Source organism: Dryobates pubescens (assembly GCF_014839835.1).
Source record: "Dryobates pubescens isolate bDryPub1 chromosome 38 unlocalized genomic scaffold, bDryPub1.pri SUPER_38_unloc_1, whole genome shotgun sequence".
Lineage (NCBI taxonomy): Eukaryota > Metazoa > Chordata > Aves > Piciformes > Picidae > Dryobates > Dryobates pubescens.
In genome coordinates, this window is record NW_026530684.1 from 57,599 (window position 1) to 76,988 (window position 19,390).

A 19,390-nucleotide genomic window follows, 5' to 3' on the forward strand; every position below is an offset into this window, starting at 1 on the left:
GGCGGGGCCTGAGCCGGGAAACGTCACGGGGGAGGCGTGGTCTGCCACGGGGGGCAGAGCCTAAGGGTGGCACTTATTGGACGGCGTGGTCTGTAGGGGGCGTCGCCTGAGTGGAGACGGGTGCTTGCAATGGGCGTGGTCTGTACCCCCCCGCTGATTGGTTGGGGTTGGAACTCGCATCGTTTGGCCCCGGCCATGGAGGCCAGGCCACGCCCTCTCCCCCCTGCCCACGTGGCCGGGTCCCAGCCCCCGCCCTGTGTGCTCAGCCCCTCCCAGGGCTGGCACCGCGTTGGTACCGCCCCAGGGGCGCCTGACTCCCCGTTCCCAAATTGCCCTCAGCCCCCTCCAGGACCTCCTCTCTCCTCCCTTCCCCCAACCCCTCTGAGCCCTCAGCCCCCTGAGCCTCTCAAGTCTCCATCAGCCCCCAGGCTGCCTCCTAATCCCTCAGCCCCCTGAGCCTCCTCAACACCCTCAGCCGCTCCCCAAACCTCCTGTCCCCCCCAGTTCCCCCAACCCCCCTGAGCCACCCAAATTCCTAACTCCCCTCAGCCTCCCCACCCCAAGCCTTCTGCCCCCTCAGCTTCCCCAAACCCCCCGAACCTCCCCAACCACACGGGGAGGTCCTAGCCCCCCCCATGTATCCTCAGTCCCTCCCAGGACTGGCACCGGAGTGACACCGCCCCAGGGGTACCTGGCCCCCACCCCACCCAAATTACACTCAGCCCCCTCCAGAACCTCCTATCCCCTCCCTTCCCCCCACTCCTCTGAGCCTCCCAACACCCCCAGCCCCATAATCACCGCCCCCCAGTCCCTGAAACCTCCCCAGCCCCCATCATCCCCCCTCAAACTCCCTCTGGGGAGGGGGACAGGCCACCTTCCCTCCTCTCTTCACCCCCACCCTGCCTGCCTTGTCCCCCAGGGCCATCGTCATGGCAGGAGCCACACCACCCCCCGCGCCAGCCGGGCCCCGAGCCGCAGCGCCCCCTGGTGGCCCCGAGCAGCCCTACGCCTGCCGGGAGTGCGGAAAGGCCTTCCGGTGGTCATCCCGCCTGGCTCACCACCAGCGCAGCCACACCGGGGAGCGCCCCTACAAGTGCCCCGAGTGCCCCAAGGCCTTCAAGGGCTCATCCGCCCTCCTCTACCACCAGCGAGGCCACACCGGGGAGCGGCCCTACGCCTGCCCGCAGTGCCCCAAGGCCTTCAAGCGCTCGTCACTGCTGCAGACGCACCAGCGGGTGCACACCGGGCTGCGCGCCTTCCAGTGCACCCACTGCGGCCTCACCTTCAAGTGGGCCTCCCACTACCAGTACCACCTGCGGCAGCACACCGGGGAGCGGCCCTACCGCTGCCCCAGCTGCCCCAAGGCCTTCAAGAACTCCTCCAGTCTGCGGCGCCACCGCCACACCCACACCGGGGAGCGGCCCCACGCCTGCTCGGTCTGCGGCAAGGCCTTCGCCCAGGCCACCAACCTGCGGCAGCACCAGCGGGTGCACACTGGGGAGCGGCCCTACGCCTGCTCCCTCTGCCCCAAGACCTTCACTCACTCCTCCAACCTCCTCCTGCACCGCCGCACCCACACTGCCGCCGCTGCCGCCCGGCCCCACCAGTGCCCAACCTGCGCCAAGTCTTTTGTGTCGGACTCCTGCCTGCAGAAGCACCTCCAGAGCCACTCTGCTGCCGCCGCTGCTGTGCCACCGCTGCTGCCCCTGCCGCCGCCCCTTGACGCGGTGCCTCCCGAAGTGCTCTGGCGGTGCTCTGGCTGCCCACTGAGCTTCACCAGCCAGGAGGAGCTGCTGGGCCACCAGAGCAGCCACTCGGTGCCGGTGGCCGCCCCCCTGACCTCCCCTCACCGCTGCGCCACCTGTGGCAAGACCTTCAAGAACAGCTCGGGGCTGGCACGGCACCGGCATGGCCACGGTGCCGAGCGGCCCTTCAAGTGCTCCCTGTGCCCCAAGGCCTTCGTGCAGCTGGCAGGGCTGCTGGGGCACCAACGCAGCCACCCTGCAGGTGCCACTGCCCCCACCCCCACGCCACCACTGCCTCCCTGCACCACCGCCCCCGAGGCTCCCGAGCGGGTGGCCACTCCCCAGCCGGAGCGACCCTACCGGTGCGGGGAGTGTGGGAAGGCTTTCAAGGGCTCCTCAGGGCTGCGCTACCACATGAGGGACCACACCGGGGAGCGGCCCTACGCCTGCCCGCAGTGCCCCAAGGCCTTCAAGCGCTCGTCACTGCTGCAGACGCACCAGCGGGTGCACACCGGGCTGCGCGCCTTCCAGTGCACCCACTGCGGCCTCACCTTCAAGTGGGCCTCCCACTACCAGTACCACCTGCGGCAGCACACCGGGGAGCGGCCCTACCGCTGCCCCGACTGCCCCAAGGCCTTCAAGAACACCTCCTGCCTGCGGCGCCACCGCCAGCTGCACACCGGGGAGCGGCCCCACGCCTGCCCGGTCTGCGGCAAGGCCTTCGCCCAGACCTCCAACCTGCGGCAGCACCAGCGGGTGCACACCGGCGAGCGGCCCTACGCCTGCCCCCAGTGCGGGAAGGCCTTCACTCACTCCTCCAACCTGCAGCTGCACCGCCGCACGCACTCTGCCGCACGCCCTTTCCGCTGCTCCCTCTGCCCCAAGGCCTTTGTCATGGCCTCCTACCTCCAGCGTCACCTCCGCACCCATGCCCCGGCCGCCCCCCGTGGGACCCCTGCCGGCCCTGCTCTGCCGCCTCCTCCTCCTCCTCTTCCCCCTCCCGCTGCCGAAGGCCAAACCTTCCTGCTGGTGCAGACCCCCCAGGGCCTGCAGCTCATCCCCAGCCCCCCGGCCCCACCACGGAAGCTGCTGCTGTTGCCCACCCCCGCGGCAGAGCCCTCGGCCTTCACCCTGCTGCCTGCCGAGGGGCCTCAGCCCCGCCTGGGGAAGGGTCCCCAGGTGCCCCCCAGCGGTGGGCAGAGCATCCTGGTGGTGCCGGGCACGGGGCAGGTGCTGCCCGGGGTGCAGCTGCAGGCGCTGGCGGGGGCCCCAGCGAGGACCAGCCTCATTGTCCTGAGGGGTGGCATCGGGGGTGGCGTTGTCACCCCACGGGGACCCCAGCCCTCTGAGGTCACCGGTGTTCAGCTGCAGGAGGCAGAGGTGACCAACGTCCAGCTCCAGGCCCTGCCACAGCCCTTGGAGGTGACCAATTTCCAGCTGCAGGCTGCAGAGGTGACCAACGTCCAGCTCCAGGCCCTCCCCCAGCCCGTGGAGGTCACCAACATCCAGCTGCAGGCCACTGAGGTGACCAACATCCAGCTATCAGCCCTGCCCCAGCCCTCAGAGGTGCCCAGTGTCCATCTCCAGGCCACAGAGGTGGCAGATGTCCACCTTGAGGCCACAGAGGTGGCAGATGTCCACCTTGAGGCCACTGAGGTGGCAGATGTCCACCTTGAGGCTACAGAGGTACCCAGCATCCATCTTCAGGCCACAGAGGTGGCAGATGTCCTTCTTCAGGCCACGGAGGTGACAGATGTCCACCTTCAGGGCACAGAATTGCCCAGTGTCCATCTCCAGACCACTGAGGTAACCAATGTCCAGCTGCAGACCTCAGAGGTGGAAAATGTCCACCTCCAAACCACCACCAAGGTCCCTGACATCCATCTCCAGGCCACAGAGGTGTCCAACATCCACCTTCAAGCCGTGGAGGTCCCCAGTGTCCCTCTTCAAACCACAGAGGTTCCCAATGTCCACCTCCACTGTCCACCTCCAGCTGTGCTGCTGCTGCGGGGGGCTGAGGGGACCCCTGCTCACCTCTGCCTGCAGGCTCTGGCTCAGCTGCCCCCTGCCGGTGCCCCTCAGATCCTCCTGGTCCAGGGGGAGCCGGTCCCTGGGGGCGGCAATGGGGGACAGCCTCCCACTCCTGCCCGGGGGGTGCCTGGGGGCAGCAGCAGCAGTGGGGGCACGGGGACAGGACCCCCTGCCCCGGAGCTGCCCACGGTGCCGCTGGTTCATACCTTCTGAGACTGGGCAGGGCTGGGGGTGGACACTTTGGGATCCCCCAAGGACTGCTTCTGTGGATCCAGAAGTGAAGGTGGGGGAGGGGGAAAGGGGCTGGAACCCCAGCGAGCACCAGGGCCTCCCAGGGGCCCCCGGGACACCTCCCCAGGGCTCCCCAAGTGTCGTCTCCCCGCCCTCATTCACACCGCTTGAGGGGTGCTGGAGGTCGTGCCCCCGGAGTGCCGCTAGGGGGCGCGGTGTGGGTCTGGTCAATAAACAGTGCCCGCCCCCCGCAACCAATGAGCGCGCGGTGCGGCTCTGCCTTCCCGCGGGGATCTGCCGGGGGCTGCTGGGGCGTGGCTATTGCGGGGGGCGTTGCTAGGGGCGGGGCGGTTGGTATGGGGAGACCTATTCCTATTGGAGGAGGCCTTGCCAGGGGCTAACTCGCTATTGGAGGGATTTTTCTCGGGGGTGGGGGTGGGTGCCGACGGAGGCCTCTCCCTACTGGATGAGCCGGCGCTGGGAGCGGGATGGTTGCTCTGGGGAGGCCTCTCGCTATTGGCGCGGCCGTTGCTAGGGGCGGGGCAGGGTTGCTGCAGGGGGGAAGGGTTCGGGAGGGGCTGGTGGGAGAGCCGACGGCTGGGGGAAGCTGCTGGGAGGCTGAGGAGCACTGCGGAGGGAGAAAGGGAGAGGGCACCCCCAGCCTGCACCCTGCCCGGCCACCCCCGCAGCCTCTGATAGCCCCACCCGCAGTACAGCCTCACTGCCCCCCAGTAGGGCTCCAGTCTGCCCAGTGCCCCCCAGTGCAGCCTCACTGCCCCCCACTATGGCTCCAGTCTGCCCAGTGCCCCCCAGTGCAGCCTCACTGCCCCCCACTATGGCTCCAGTCTCCCCAGTGCCCCCCAGTACAGCCTCACTGCCCCCCACTATGGCTCCAGTCTGCCCAGTGCCCCCCACTATGGCTCCAGTCTCCCCAGTGCCCCCCAGTACAGCCTCACTGCCCCCCAGTAGGGCTCCAGTCTGCCCAGTGCCCCCCAGTACAGCCTCACTGCCCCCCACTATGGCTCCAGTCTCCCCACTTTCATCCAGTATGGCCCTGCCGACTCCCAGTGGGGCCCAGGCGTGGTGGGCTGGCAGGATCCCACGGGGGGGCCATGGGGCACTGGGCATTAATCCTTTGCTGCCATGGGCACAGGGCACTGGTCAGGGTCTGAGGGCGCTGGGATGGGTGGTGGGAAGGGCACTGGGGCACCGGGCCGGGCACTGTGCCGGGCACTGGGCTGGGCACTGGGAAGGGCACTGTGCCACCCGTGCCAGGGCAGCAGGAGGCTCCATGCCCGCTCTAGGTGTGGTGCTCACTCCTGGCTCTGCCCTGACCCCCTGGGTTCAACCTCGCCAGGCTCGGAGAGGACCCCAGCGGTGCTGCTCCTGTGCCCCCCAGCCCCAGGGGGTGCCAGGGCCCCGCCCCAGCAGGGCCCCCCCCGGCCCGGCCGGACGCAGAGCCTGAGTCACTGCTGGGCCAGCGGCCACGGCCCGGCCCCAGCGCCCGCCCCGGCCCCGGCCCCAGCCCCGGCCCCGGCCCCGGCCACGGCCACGGCCCTGCCATGGCCCTCAGCCTGCTGCTGCTGGGTGAGCCCCGACTGGCACTGCATGGGCACTGCATGGGCACTGCAGGGGGGCAGCATGTGGGTGGCACCAGTTTGGTTTGGGTACTGGGAGGGGTGGATGGGTGTAGCACTGGGCACTGTGTTGTCACTGAGCACTGCACTGGGCACTGCATGGGGGCTGGGCACTGTGTGGGCACTGCACTCGACACTGGGCACTGCATAGAGTCAATATGTGTGTGGCACCAGTTTGGTTTGGGTACTGGGAGGGGAGGGTGGATCCAGCACTGGGCACTGTGTGGGCACTGCACCGGGCACTGCGTAGGCACTGAGCACTGCATGGGCTCAATGTGTGGCTGGCACCAGTTTGGTTTGGGTAGTGGGAGGGGTGGGTGAGTACAGCAGTGGGCACTGCATGTACACTGTACTGACACTAAGCACTGCCTGGGCACTGCACTGGGCACTGCATTAGGGCAGTGTGTGGGTGGTACCAATATGGAGTGGGTACTGGGAGAGGTGGGCAGGTACAGCACTGGGCACTGCACTGACACTGGGCACTGCACTGGGCACTGGGCATGGCATGGGCACTGCATGGGGGCAGGGTGTGGATGGCACCACCATGGGAGAGGTGCAGCACTGGGCAGTGTGCTGGCACTGTATGGGCACTGCTTGAACACTGCACTGGGCAGCAGGCACTGTGTGGGCACCTCATGAGCACTGCACGGCATCATTGTGAGGGTGGCACCAGTTTGATTTGGGTACTGGGAGGGGTGGGTGGATGTGGCACTGGCACTGACTGGGCACTGGGCACTGTGTGGGCACTGCATGGGGGCAACATGTGGATGGCACCAGTATGGTTTGGCTACTGGGAAGGGGGTTGGATGTGGCACTGGGCACTGCAAGGGGTGAAGTGTGGCACCAGTATGGTCTGGGTACTGGAAATGGAGGTTGGGTCAGCACTGGGCACTGGCTCTGGGCACTGGGAGGGAGACTGGGCAGGGTTGGCTGTTATGGGCAGGGGGCAAGGTGCCAAGCAGTGGGCATGGGAGGCACTGGGGCCTGGAGACTGGGAAGGGCACTGATTATTGGGCACTGGTCTCTGGTTAGGAGGTGCTGGGCGTTGGGCATGGGGCACCAGGTGCTGGGCACTGGGAAGGGCACTGGGCACTGGTACTTGTTGCTGGGCACAGGGTGCTGGGCTTTGGCACTGGGCATTGGGAAGGGCACTGGGCACAGGGCCCTGGGTGCTGGGCAGTGGAAGGGCACTGGGCGCTGGACACTGATAAGGGGGTACTGGGAAGGGCACTGGTCATGGGGACCTGGGCATTAGGATGGGGACTGGGCACTGGATATGGGGCACTGGGGACTGGGCACTGGGCACTGGCTATGGGGCACTGGGCACAAGGGTCTGGGGAGGGCAGTGAGAAGGGCTCTGGGCACTGGTTGCTGGCCATGGGGCACTGGGCACAGGGCACTGGGAAGGACACTGGGCACTGGGATGGGCACTGGGTACAGCACAGTGGGAAGGGCTGGTCACAAGGCACTGGGCACATGGGCACCAGGATGAGGACTGGGGAGGGCACTGGGCACTGGTTGCTGGTCATGGGGCACCGGGCAGTGGTGCCCTGCAGATGCCTGCTTGGGGCTGGGGTGCCCAGGGGCTGGGTGCCCCCAGCTCATCCTGCCCTCCTCACCAGCGGGGCTGTTGGCAGCTCCCAGCACAGGTACTGAGCGGGGGAGGGGGGGGGAGGGAGGCCTGGGGCTGGGGAGGGCAGGGGCGGCCAGGGGCTCCCAGGGAGTGCAAAGGATCCACTGGATCCCAGTGGGTGCAGGGTTCCAAACAGGTCCCAGTGGGTCCCAGCTTGTCCCAATTGGTTCAGAGCTCCCAGCAGGTTCTAGCAGGTCCCTGCGGGCCCCAGTGGGTGCAGAAGATCCCAGCAGGTCCCAGTGGCTCCCAGCAGGTCCCAGTGGCTCCCAGCAGGTCCCAGTGGTTCCCAGCTGGTCCCAGTGGCTCCCAGCAGGTCCCAGTTGGTTCCCAGCAGGTCCCAGTGGCTCCCAGCAGGTTCCAGTGGCTCCCAGCAGGTCCCAGTTGGTTCCCAGCAGGTCCCAGTGGCTCCCAGCAGGTCCCAGTGGTTCCCAGCAGGTCCCAGTGGCTCCCAGCAGGTCCCAGTTGGTTCCCAGCAGGTCCCAGTGGTTCCCAGCAGGTCCCAGTGGCTCCCAGCAGGTCCCAGTTGGTTCCCAGCAGGTCCCAGTGGCTCCCAGCAGGTCCCAGTGGCTCCCAGCAGGTCCCAGTTGGTTCCCAGCAGGTCCCAGTTGGCTCCCAGCTGGTCCCAGTGGTTCCCAGCAGGTCCCAGTGGTTCCCAGCAGGTCCCAGTTGGTTCCCAGCAGGTCCCAGTGGCTCCCAGCAGGTCCCAGTTGGTTCCCAGCTGGTCCCAGTGGCTGCCAGCAGGTCCCGGCTGGTGCCAGCTGGGTTCAGGGCTGCTGGCTGTTGCCAGCGGGTCGCGGGGGTGCTGCCCGGGGCCCCGGCGGCGGTGTCTGAGGCCCGGGTCCCGCAGAGCCCTTCCCGGTGCGGCTGGCAGGGGGCCCCGGGCCCTGCGCGGGGCGCGTGGAGCTGCGGCGCGCGGGGCGCTGGGGCACCGTCTGCGACGACGACTGGGGGCTGCCCGACGCGGGGGTGGTCTGCAGGCAGCTGGGTTGTGGGCGCCCCCTGGCGGCGCCCGCCGGGGCCTGGTTCGGGGAGGGCTCGGGGCCCATCTGGCTGAACGGAGTGCGGTGCCGCGGGCGGGAGCGTCGCCTGGCACAGTGCCCGCACCGCGGCTGGCGCCCGCACGTCTGTGCCCACGAGGAGGACGCCAGCGCCGTCTGCTCAGGTGGGCGCCCGAGGGGGTGGGGCTGGGGGGCACCCGGCTGGGCGGAGGCACCCAACTGGTAGGGGCACCCACCTGGGGGGGAGGGCACCAAACTGGGGGGGGGGGGGGGGGGGCACCAAACGAGGGGGGGAGCACCCTACTGGGGGGGGCATCCAACTTGGGGAGGCCCAACTTGGGGGGCACCTAGCTGGGAGGGGGCACCCAACTTGGGGGGCACCAAACTTGGGGGGGGAACACCCAATTTGGGGGGGGGCACCCAACTGGGGAGGCATCAAAGTGTGCGTGGGAGGTGCAGTTGGGCTCACCAGCTTGGCACACAGGGCACCGCTTCCAGCCCTTTGGCACCACTGAGCCGCCCTGGGCCACCACTACACCACCCACGGGCACCGTGCCGCAGGGTACCGCCTGCACCGGCAGCACCTGCACAGGTAGGGTGGGCATGGGGTACTGCAGAGTGGTGATGTGCACGGTGGGTAAGGGTACAGGGTGCCAGGGAAGGGCAGTGATGAGCATGGTGGGTACAGGGCACAGCAGGGGCGTGATAGGCACGGTGGACATAGGGTCTTGCTGGTGCTCCCCCAGGGCCCTTGGGGCTGTCTCCCTCTGCTCCTGGGCTGAGCTGGAGGCTTGGGCTCCCTGTGGGTGCTGAGGGCTGCAGAGGGCACAGCTGGGGGTGCCCTGGAGCCAGGTCTGGGCTCCCCCAGTGCCAGAGGGACCTGGGAGCTGCTGGGGAGAGCCCAGGGGAGGCCAAGAGGCTGCTGAGGGCTTGGAGCAGCTCTGTGAGCAGCAAAGGCTGAGAGCTTGGAGCAGAGCAGCCCCAGAGGGCAGCTGAGCAATGCTCAGCAAGAGCTAAAGGAGCTGTGGGGGGCAAGAGGCTGGGGCCAGGCTCTGCTGAGTGGTGCCCAGGGACAGCACAAGGGGCAAGGGGCAGAAAGTGGCAGCCAGGAGGTTGCAGCTGAGCAGGAGGAGAAAGCTGTTTGGTGTGAGGGTGCTGGAGCCTGGAGCAGGCTGCCCAGAGAGGTTGTGGAGTCTCCTTCTGTGGAGAGCTTCCAACCCCCGCTGGGCACTGTGATCCTGGGCAAGCTGCTGTGGGTGCCCTGCTGGAGCAGGGGGGTGGGGGTGTGGGGTGTGGGGGTGGGCTGGGTGAGCTCCAGAGGTCCCTTTCAGCCTCACCCTGCTGGCACTGGGGGATGTTTGCTACTTAAGTGACTGCTCCTTGGAGGTGGTCATTAATCAGCTGCTGAGGGTTGATCACCAGGTGGGGTCAGGGTCACAGAACACTGGCGCAGGCTGCCTAGGGAGGTGGTGGAGTCTCCATCTCTGGAGAGCTTCCACCCCCCCCCGGAGCTGTTCTTGTGCTCCCTGCTCGTGGTGACTCTGCCTTGCCAGGGGGTGGGGGTTGGGCTTGGTGATCTCCAGAGGTCCCTCCCAGCCCGCACCGTGTGGGGACTCCATGATTCTGTGGCTCCCATGCCAAGGTGGCCCTGACCTGAGCCTCTCCCCCAGGTGATGTCCTCCTGCGGCTGGTGGGAGGCACCGGCCGCTGTGCCGGGCGCCTGGAGGTCTTCCACGAGGGGCATTGGGGCACTGTCTGCGACGACCTCTGGGGGCTGCCGGACGCGGGGGTGGTCTGCAGGCAGCTAGGCTGCGGCGCTGCCCTGGACGCCCCCCGGGCAGCTTTCTTCGGCGAGGGCAGTGGCCGCATCTGGCTGGATGATGTCCGGTGCCAGGGCAACGAATCCTCCCTGCTGCAGTGCTCGGCGGCCCCCTGGGGGGTCACCAACTGCCAGCACCGGGAGGACGCCGCCGTCGTCTGCGCAGGTACCCGGGGGGCTGGGCCGGGGTCCGAAGTGTGGCCGGCAGGGCCAGGGCAGGGATTGGCCACCTGGGCTGGGCACTGGTGAGGGTGCAGCTCGAGTGTTGGGGGCAGGTTTGGGGGCAGGTTTGTGCACCGCACTGCAGGGAGGGTACTGAGGAGGTGGAGCAGGCCCAGGGAAGGGCAATGAGGCTGGGGAGGGGGCTGGGGAGCAGGGCTGGGGAGGGGGCTGGGGAGAAGGGCTGGGGTGGGGCAGCTGTGGGACCCTGCGGCATGGGCAGGGGGCAGTGCCATGATCTCTTGGGCTCCTCCTCCCACAGATGAGTTGACCTCCCTGGATGTCCATCCTGTAGAGCCCCCTCTCCACCAGATGCAGGCACTGCCCACCCAGATGTCCCCCTCGACAGGGTCCCTTGTCTCCAGCTCGCTCTGGGATGGAGCCAGCACCGCGTGGGCACCAGGCAAGAGCAGGAGGAGCTGGGCTGGAGCTCTGTGTCCCAACGGGGGCTGCTGGGACCCTGTCCTCCGTGTCCCACTGACCCTGTGTCCATGTCCCACTGACCCTGGCCCCAAGGGCTGTCCCCACCCCTGGCCCTTGGTGTCCCCCAGAGCTGAGCTGCCCTCTCCTTGCTGCAGGACACAGGGTCCTGGTGTCACCGACAGGGACTTCACCCATGGCCAGCAGCCCCCAGGGCCCTGCTGGGCAGAGTCGAGTCGATGCCAGCCAGGCCAGCACTGGGCGAGCTCCCCTCCGGGTGCTGAGGATCAGTCGGCTGAAAGCAGAGCAGGACCCAGCTGGCAGCATCCAGAGCACCAAGCCCAAGGCAGGGAAGGATCCAGCTGGTGCCTCTGGGCCCAAGGCTGGATGGGATCCAGTGGGAGCTAACAGGTCCAAGGCAAGATGGCATCCAGTGGGAGCCAACAGGTCCAAGGCTGGATGGGATCCAGCTGGCACCAACAGGTCCAAGGCAAGATGGGATCCAGTGGGAGCCAACAGGTCCAAAGCAAGATGGGATCCAGTGGGAGCCAATAGGTCCAAAACAGGACAGGATCCAGTGGGAGCCAACAGGTCCAAGGCAAGATGGGATCCAGTGGGAGCCAATAGGTCCAAAACAGGACAGGATCCAGTGGGAATCAACAGGTCCAAGGCAAGATGGGATCCAGCTGTCACCAACAGGTCCAAGGTGAGGTGGGATCCAGTGGGAGCCAACAGGTCCAAACCAGGATGGGATCCAGTGGGAACCAAGAGGTCCAAGGAAGGATGGGATCCAGCAGCACTCAACAGGTCGAAGACTGGAGGGGATCCAGCTGGCACCATCAGGTCCAAGGCAGGACGGGACCCAGTGGGTCCCATCCACATCACCCAGCCCAGAGCAGGGCAAGATCCCCCCAGCATGGCCCCTTGGCGGATCCCTTGGCCCAGCACTGAGCAGGGTTTGGCAGGTGCCACCAGGAAGCCACCAGAACAGGTTTTGGCTGGGACCATGCAAGGTGCCAAGGCAAAGTCAGGGCAGGATCCAGCTGGTGCCACCCAACAGCACCCAGGGCCTGTGGCAGTGCCCATCCAGGTCACCCCAGAGACAGCAGGGCAGGACCCCATCAGTGCCAGCCAGGCTGAAGTGGGGCAGGACCCAGTTGGTAGCACACCAGGAACCAGGCCCAAAGCAGAGCAGGATTTGGTGCCCACCATGGAGATCCCTGCAGGGGAGACCATGTGGGTCAAGCAGAAGGTGGCACAGCCAGGGCCTGAGGGTACCACGAGCAGCACAACTCCTGCAGCACACCTGGGGGTAGGTGGCACCCAAGGGGCAACTCCTTCTGCAGGCCTTGGTCTAGGAGATGTGCTGAGGAGCACACAGCCTGCAGAGCAACCAGGGCCTGAGGGTGGCATGGGGAGCACAGAACCTCCAGCAGAAGCAGGTCCTGATGGTACCATGAGTGTGGTGGGCTCACAGCCTGCAGCAGAAGCAGGTCCAGAAGGTAGCATGGGTACCACAGGTCCTTCAGTAGATCTGGCTCCAGATGGTACCTCATGGACCACACCTCCAGCAGAAGCAGACCCTGAAGAGCCCACGAGGAGCTCACCTCCTGCAGGAGAAGCAGGTCCAGAAGGTGGCATGGTGACCACAGGTCCTGCAGCAGAAGCAGGTCCAGAAGGTGGCATGGTGACCACAGGTCTTGCAGCAGAAGCGGGTCCAGAAGGTGGAATGGTGACCACAGGTCCTGCAGCAGAAGCAGGTCCAGAAGGTGGCATGGTGACCACAGGTCCTGCAGCAGAAGCAGGTCCAGAAGGTGGAATGGTGACCACAGGTCCTGCAGCAGAAGCAGGTCCAGAAGGTGGCATGGTGACCACAGGTCCTGCAGCAGAAGCAGGTCCAGAAGGTGGCATGGTGACCACAGGTCCTGCAGCAGAAGCAGGTCCAGAAGGTGGCATGGTGACCACACCTCCTGCAGCAGAAGCAGGTCCAGAAGGTGGCATGGTGACCACACCTCCTGCAGCAGAAGCAGGTCCAGAAGGTGGCATGGTGACCACACCTCCTGCAGCAGAAGCAGGTCCAGAAGGTGGCATGGTGACCACACCTCCTGCAGCAGAAGCAGGTCCAGAAGGTGGCATGGTGACCACACCTCCTGCAGCAGAAGCGGGTCCAGAAGGTGGCATGGTGACCACACCTCCTGCAGCAGAAGCAGGTCCAGAAGGTGGCATGGTGACCACAGGTCCTTCAGTGAAGCTGAACATGGATGGTATCATGTGGATCACACCTCCTGCAGCAGAAGCAGGCCCTGAAGGTACCACGAGGAGCTCACATCCACCAGCAGAACCAGATCCAGAGGGTACCATGGTGACCACACATCCTGCAGCTGAACCAGTTTCAGAAGGTGGCACGGGTACCACAGGTCCTTCAGTGGATCTGAACATGGATGGTACCACATGGACCACAGATCCTCCAGCTGAACCAGGTCCAGAAGGGACCATGAGGAGCAGCCATTTGAGCACAGAGTCCAGCACATGGAGCACAGAACCTGGAGCCAAACCTGATCCAGAAGCTAACACGAGGAATAAAAACCAGGAAATAGGTAGGAGGATGCAGTTGGATGGATGGAGATGATTAGAGATGGTTAGAGATGGCTGGCTGCAGATGGATGGATGGATGGCTGTGGCTGGCTGGCTGGCTGGCAATGGCTGGCTGTCTGGCTGTGGATGGATGGATGGCTGTGGCTGGCTGGCTGGCTGGCAATGGCTGGCTGGCTGGCTGGCAATGGCTGGCTGGCTGGCTGTGGATGGATGGATGGCTGTGGATGGCTGGCTGGCTGGCTGCGGATGGATGGATGGCTGCGTATGGATGGATAGATGGAAGGATGGATGGCTGGCTGCAGATGGATGGCTGGCTGGCTGCCTGGCTGGATGGCTGCGGATGGATGGATAGGTGGATGGATGGATGGCTGCAGATGGATGGATAGATGGATGGCTGGCTGGCTGCAGATGGATGGATGGATGGCTGGCTGTGGATGGATGGATGGATGGCTGCAGATGGATGGATGGATGGCTGGCTGCGGATGGATGGATGGATGGCTGCAGATGGATGGATAGATGGATGGATGGCTGGCTGCAGATGGATGGCTGGCTGGCTGGCTGCGGATGGATGGATGGCTGGCTGGCTGCCTGGCTGGATGGCTGCGGATGGATGGATAGGTGGATGGATGGATGGCTGCAGATGGATGGATAGATGGATGGATGGCTGGCTGCAGATGGATGGATGGCTGGCTGGCTGCGGATGGATGGATGGATGGCTGCAGATGGATGGATGGATGGCTGGCTGCGGATGGATGGATGGATGGCTGCAGATGGATGGATAGATGGATGGATGGCTGGCTGCAGATGGATGGATGGCTGGCTGGCTGCGGATGGATGGATGGCTGCAGATGGATGGATGGATGGTTGCAGATGGATGGATGGATGGGTGGATGGCTGCGGATGGATGGCTGGCTGCAGATGGATGGATAGATGGATGGATGGATGGATGGCTGCGGATGGCTGGATGGCTGGCTGGCTGGCTGGCTGCAGATGGCTGGCTGGATGGATGGCTGCGGATGGATGGATGGATGGCTGGATGGCTGCAGATGGATGGATGGATGGATGGATGGATGAATGGATGGATGCTGCGGATGGCTGGATGGCTGGATGGCTGGCTGGCTGGCTGCAGATGGATGGATGGATGGCTGGCTGCGGATGGATGGATGGATGGATGGCTGGATGGCTGCAGATGGATGGATGGATGGATGGATGTCTGCGGCTGGCTGGCTGGCTGCGGATGGCTGGCTGGCTGCAGATGGCTGGCTGGCTGGCTGGCTGCGGATGGATGGATGGCTGCAGATGGGTGGCTGGCTGGCTGGCTGCGGATGGATGGCTGGCTGGCTGTGGATGGCTGGCTGCGGGCGGATGGCTGGCTGAGGGCGGATGGCTGGCTGAGGGCGGATGGCTGGCTGTGGATGGCTGGCTGGCTGCGGATGGATGGATGGCTGCAGATGGGTGGCTGGCTGGCTGCGGATGGATGGCTGGCTGGCTGCGGATGGCTGGCTGCGGGCGGATGGCTGGCTGAGGGCGGATGGCTGGCTGCGGATGGATGGCTGGCTGGCTGGCTGCGGATGGCTGGCTGGCTGGCTGGCTGCGGATGGCTGGCTGGCTGGCTGGCTGCGGATGGATGGATGGATGGATGGCTGCGGATGGATGGCTGCGGATGGATGGATGGCTGCGGATGGATGGATGGATGGCTGGCTGCGGATGGCTGGCTGCGGATGGATGGATGGATGGCTGGCTGCGGATGGCTGGCTGCGGATGGATGGATGGCTGCGGATGGCTGGCTGGCTGGCTGGCTGCGGATGGATGGATGGCTGGCTGGCTGCAGATGGATGGCTGGCTGCGGATGGCTGGCTGGCTGCGGATGGCTGGCTGCGGATGGATGGATGGATGGCTGGCTGCGGATGGCTGGCTGCGGATGGATGGCTGGCTGGCTGGCTGCGGATGGCTGGCTGGCTGCGGATGGATGGATGGATGGCTGGCTGCGGATGGCTGGCTGCGGATGGATGGATGGATGGCTGGCTGCGGATGGCTGGCTGCGGATGGATGGATGGCTGCGGATGGCTGGCTGGCTGGCTGGCTGCGGATGGATGGATGGATGGCTGGCTGCAGATGGATGGCTGGCTGCGGATGGCTGGGTGGATGGCTGGCTGCGGATGGATGGATGGATGGCTGGCTGCGGATGGATGGCTGCGGATGGATGGCTGGCTGGCTGGCTGCGGATGGATGGATGGCTGGCTGGCTGCAGATGGATGGCTGGCTGCGGATGGATGGCTGGCTGCGGATGGATGGATGGATGGCTGGCTGCGGATGGATGGCTGCGGATGGATGGCTGGCTGCGGATGGCTGGCTGGCTGCGGATGGATGGATGGATGGCTGGCTGCGGATGGCTGGCTGCGGATGGATGGATGGCTGCGGATGGCTGGCTGGCTGGCTGGCTGCGGATGGATGGATGGCTGGCTGGCTGCAGATGGATGGATGGATGGCTGGCTGCAGATGGATGGCTGGCTGCGGATGGATGGATGGATGGCTGGCTGGCTGGCTGCGGATGGATGGATGGCTGGCTGGCTGCGGATGGCTGGCTGCGGATGGATGGATGGCTGCGGATGGATGGCTGGCTGGATGGCTGCGGATGGATGGCTGGCTGCGGAGGGATGGATGGATGGCTGGCTGCGGATGGATGGCTGGCTGCGGATGGATGGCTGCGGATGGATGGATGGCTGCGGATGGATGGCTGGCTGCGGATGGCTGGGTGGATGGCTGGCTGCGGATGGATGGCTGCGGATGGATGGCTGGCTGCGGATGGCTGGGTGGATGGCTGGCTGCGGTTGGATGGATGGCTGGCTGGCTGCGGATGGCTGGCTGGCTGCGGATGGCTGGCTGGCTGCGGGTAGATGGCTGGCTGTGGATGGCTGGATGGCTGGCTGGCTGCGGATGGTTGACTGGCTGTGGATGGCTGGATGGATGGCTGGCTGCGGATGGATGGCTGGCTGCAGATGGCTGGCTGGCTGCAGATGGATCGATGGCTGGCTGCAGATGGATGGCTGGCTGCGGATGGATGGATGGACGGATGGGTGGATGGATGGATGGATGGATGGCTGCAGATGGCTGGATGGCTGGCTGGCTGCGGATGGATGGCTGGCTGCGGATGGCTGGCTGGCTGCGGATGGATGGCTGGACGGATGGGTGGATGGATGGCTGCAGATGGGTGGCTGGCTGGCTGGCTGCGGATGGCTGGCTGCGGATGGATGGCTGGCTGCGGATGGATGGCTGCGGATGGCTGGCTGGCTGCGGATGGCTGGATGGCTGCGGATGGCTGGGTGGATGGCTGGCTGCGGATGGATGGCTGCGGATGGATGGCTGGCTGCGGATGGCTGGGTGGATGGCTGGCTGCGGTTGGATGGATGGCTGGCTGGCTGCGGATGGCTGGCTGGCTGCGGATGGCTGGCTGGCTGCGGGTAGATGGCTGGCTGCGGATGGCTGGGTGGATGGCTGGCTGCGGTTGGATGGATGGCTGGCTGGCTGCGGATGGCTGGCTGGCTGCGGATGGCTGGCTGGCTGCGGGTAGATGGCTGGCTGCGGATGGCTGGATGGCTGGCTGGCTGCGGATGGTTGACTGGCTGTGGATGGCTGGATGGATGGCTGGCTGCGGATGGATGGCTGGCTGCAGATGGATGGCTGGCTGTGGATGGCTGGCTGGCTGCAGATGGATCAATGGCTGGCTGCAGATGGATGGCTGGCTGCGGATGGATGGATGGACGGATGGGTGGATGGATGGATGGCTGGCTGGCTGCGGATGGCTGGCTGGCTGCAGATGGCTGGCTGGCTGGCTGCGGATGGCTGGCTGGCTGCAGATGGCTGGCTGGCTGGCTGCGGATGGATGGATGGCTGCAGATGGCTGGCTGGCTGGCTGCGGATGGCTGGCTGCGGGCGGATGGCTGGCTGAGGGCGGATGGCTGGCTGCGGATGGCTGGCTGCGGATGGCTGGCTGGCTGCAGATGGCTGGATGGCTGCGGATGGCTGGATGGCTGCGGATGGCTGGCTGGCTGCAGATGGCTGGGTGGATGGCTGGCTGCGGATGGCTGGCTGCGGATGGCTGGCTGGCTGCAGATGGCTGGGTGGATGGCTGGCTGCGGATGGATGGCTGCGGATGGATGGCTGGCTGCGGATGGCTGGATGGCTGCGGATGGCTGGCTGCAGATGGATGGCTGGCTGGCTGGCTGCGGATGGCTGGCTGGCTGCGGATGGCTGGGTGGATGGCTGGCTGCGGATGGATGGCTGGCTGCGGATGGATGGATGGCTGCGGATGGATGGATGGCTGCGGATGGATGGATGGACGGATGGGTGGATGGCTGGATGGATGGCTGGCTGCGGATGGATGGCTGCGGATGGCTGGCTGGCTGCGGATGGATGGATGGACGGATGGGTGGATGGATGGATGGATGGCTGCAGATGGATGGCTGCAGATTGCTGTTGCCTGGAGGTGTTTGATATCTGACGTCCTTGACACCATACCCAGCTGGTGGCTCTGCAGGTAGCAGTGCAGAGGCCTCCAGCCCTCCGTGTCCCTTCTCTCCCCAGGTGTGGACCTTGCCCCAGGCCCTGCTGGACTTTCTGCTGCCCCCCCCCCTCCCTGGCCCTCACAGAACCCTGCCCTGATGCCTTTGCCTCCCCCTGCCCTCCCACCCCAACTGGGTCTGGGCTCCACCATTCCTTCCTGGTCCCCACCAGAGCATCCCAGCACCCAGAGCCCCCTGGGACCCACTCGGGCCTCCAGGCACACCCCCACAGCACCCCCCCCTATAGAGACCCTCCCCACCAAGACCCCCTCAGGACCCTCCCAGCCCCCTCAAAAGGACCTCAACACCCAGACCCCCCCAGCACCCCCAAACCCCATCCTGGGCACCCTTAGCACTCAGGACCCCTCTATAGAGCCGCTTATCACCCTCCACCCACCCCCAGCACCCCCAACCCCCCCCACTGAGACCCTCAACCCTCAGTCCACCCCAGGCCCCCCCCAGCACCCTATGGAGACCCCCAGGACCCAGCCCCCACCGGAGGCCCCTCCAGAACCCCTCAGCACTCAGACCCCCCCCGAACCCTCCCCTTGCACCCAGTCCCCGCCAGAAGCCCCCCCCAGCAGCCAACCCCCCCCAGATGCCCTCCCAGAACCCCTCAGAACTCAGCCTCCACCAGAGGTCTCCCCAGAATCCCCCAGCACCCAGCCCTCTCCAGCCCCCCTGAATCCCCCACTGAAGCCCCCCAGGACTCAGCCTCCCAAAGGGCCCTGCCAGCTGCCCTTGGACTCCCCCAAACCCCACCCTGCTCATCTCCCATCCCCCCCCCAGCTCCCTGGGCCCCCCTGTGCAGGTGAGTTTGGGATGGGGGCACAGTGACAGAGGACCCCCCAGCTAAACTTCCTAAGTGATCCCCGCCAGGACCTCAGAGCTTGGGGGAGGGGAGGTTAGGGTCCCCTCTGCTCCCCAAATTGGGGGGGGGAGATTTTGTGGGGAGAGGGCACTGCTGGGGGGGTTAGGGTTCCCCCTGCACCCCAGTTTGGGAGGGGTTTCATTTTTTGGGGGTGGTAGGATGCTGATGGGAGAGGGGTAAGGGTAGCCTCTGCAACTCAAACTGGGGGGGTGACATCATTTGGGGGTGTTAGGGTGCTGTAGGGGTGGGGTTTAGGGTCCCTTCTGCACCCCAAAATGGGGGGTGGGGGCATCATTTTGGGGAGGGAGGGATGAGGACACTGCTGGGGGTAGGTTTAGGGTCCTCTCTGCACCCCAAATTGTTGGGGGCAGAGGGTTTTTGTCTCGGGGGGCCCTCTCTCACGGCTCTGGTTTTGGGGGGGTGTCTGTGTGTCTCTCCCCTCAGGCCCAGGTCCTGCCCCCCCGGCCCAGTTCGAAGCTCTCCTGCAGGAGGTGCGAGGGCTGAGAGGGGACCTGAGGGCTCTCACCCACACCCTGCAGCAGCTTTTTGGGGGGGGAAGGCATTTAAGGGGACCCCCCCTGCCATCAGCTGTCGGCCGTGATGAGGCCATGCACCCCCCTCAATAATTT

General features: G+C 65.9%; 2 protein-coding genes across 2 annotated transcripts; both read left to right on the forward strand.

The window, feature by feature from the left end:
- Window positions 1–922: 922 nt before the first annotated feature.
- Window positions 923–4,192, forward strand: LOC128899583 (zinc finger protein 628-like). The gene has a single exon (XM_054179099.1). The coding sequence runs from the start codon at window positions 930–932 to the stop codon at window positions 3,987–3,989; it is 3,060 nt and encodes a 1,019-aa protein (XP_054035074.1). The 5' UTR covers window positions 923–929; the 3' UTR covers window positions 3,990–4,192.
- A 1,872-nt stretch (window positions 4,193–6,064) lies between these two features.
- On the forward strand, window positions 6,065–11,163 carry LOC128899577 (scavenger receptor cysteine-rich domain-containing group B protein-like; the record flags this gene model as incomplete). The annotated part of the gene is made up of 6 exons (XM_054179092.1): window positions 6,065–6,073; window positions 7,450–7,657; window positions 8,125–8,439; window positions 8,760–8,867; window positions 9,934–10,260; window positions 10,892–11,163. Coding segments are annotated over exons 1-6 (1,239 nt in total), but the record flags the coding sequence as incomplete, so codon positions are not given.
- Between the last annotated feature and the right edge of the window lie 8,227 nt (window positions 11,164–19,390).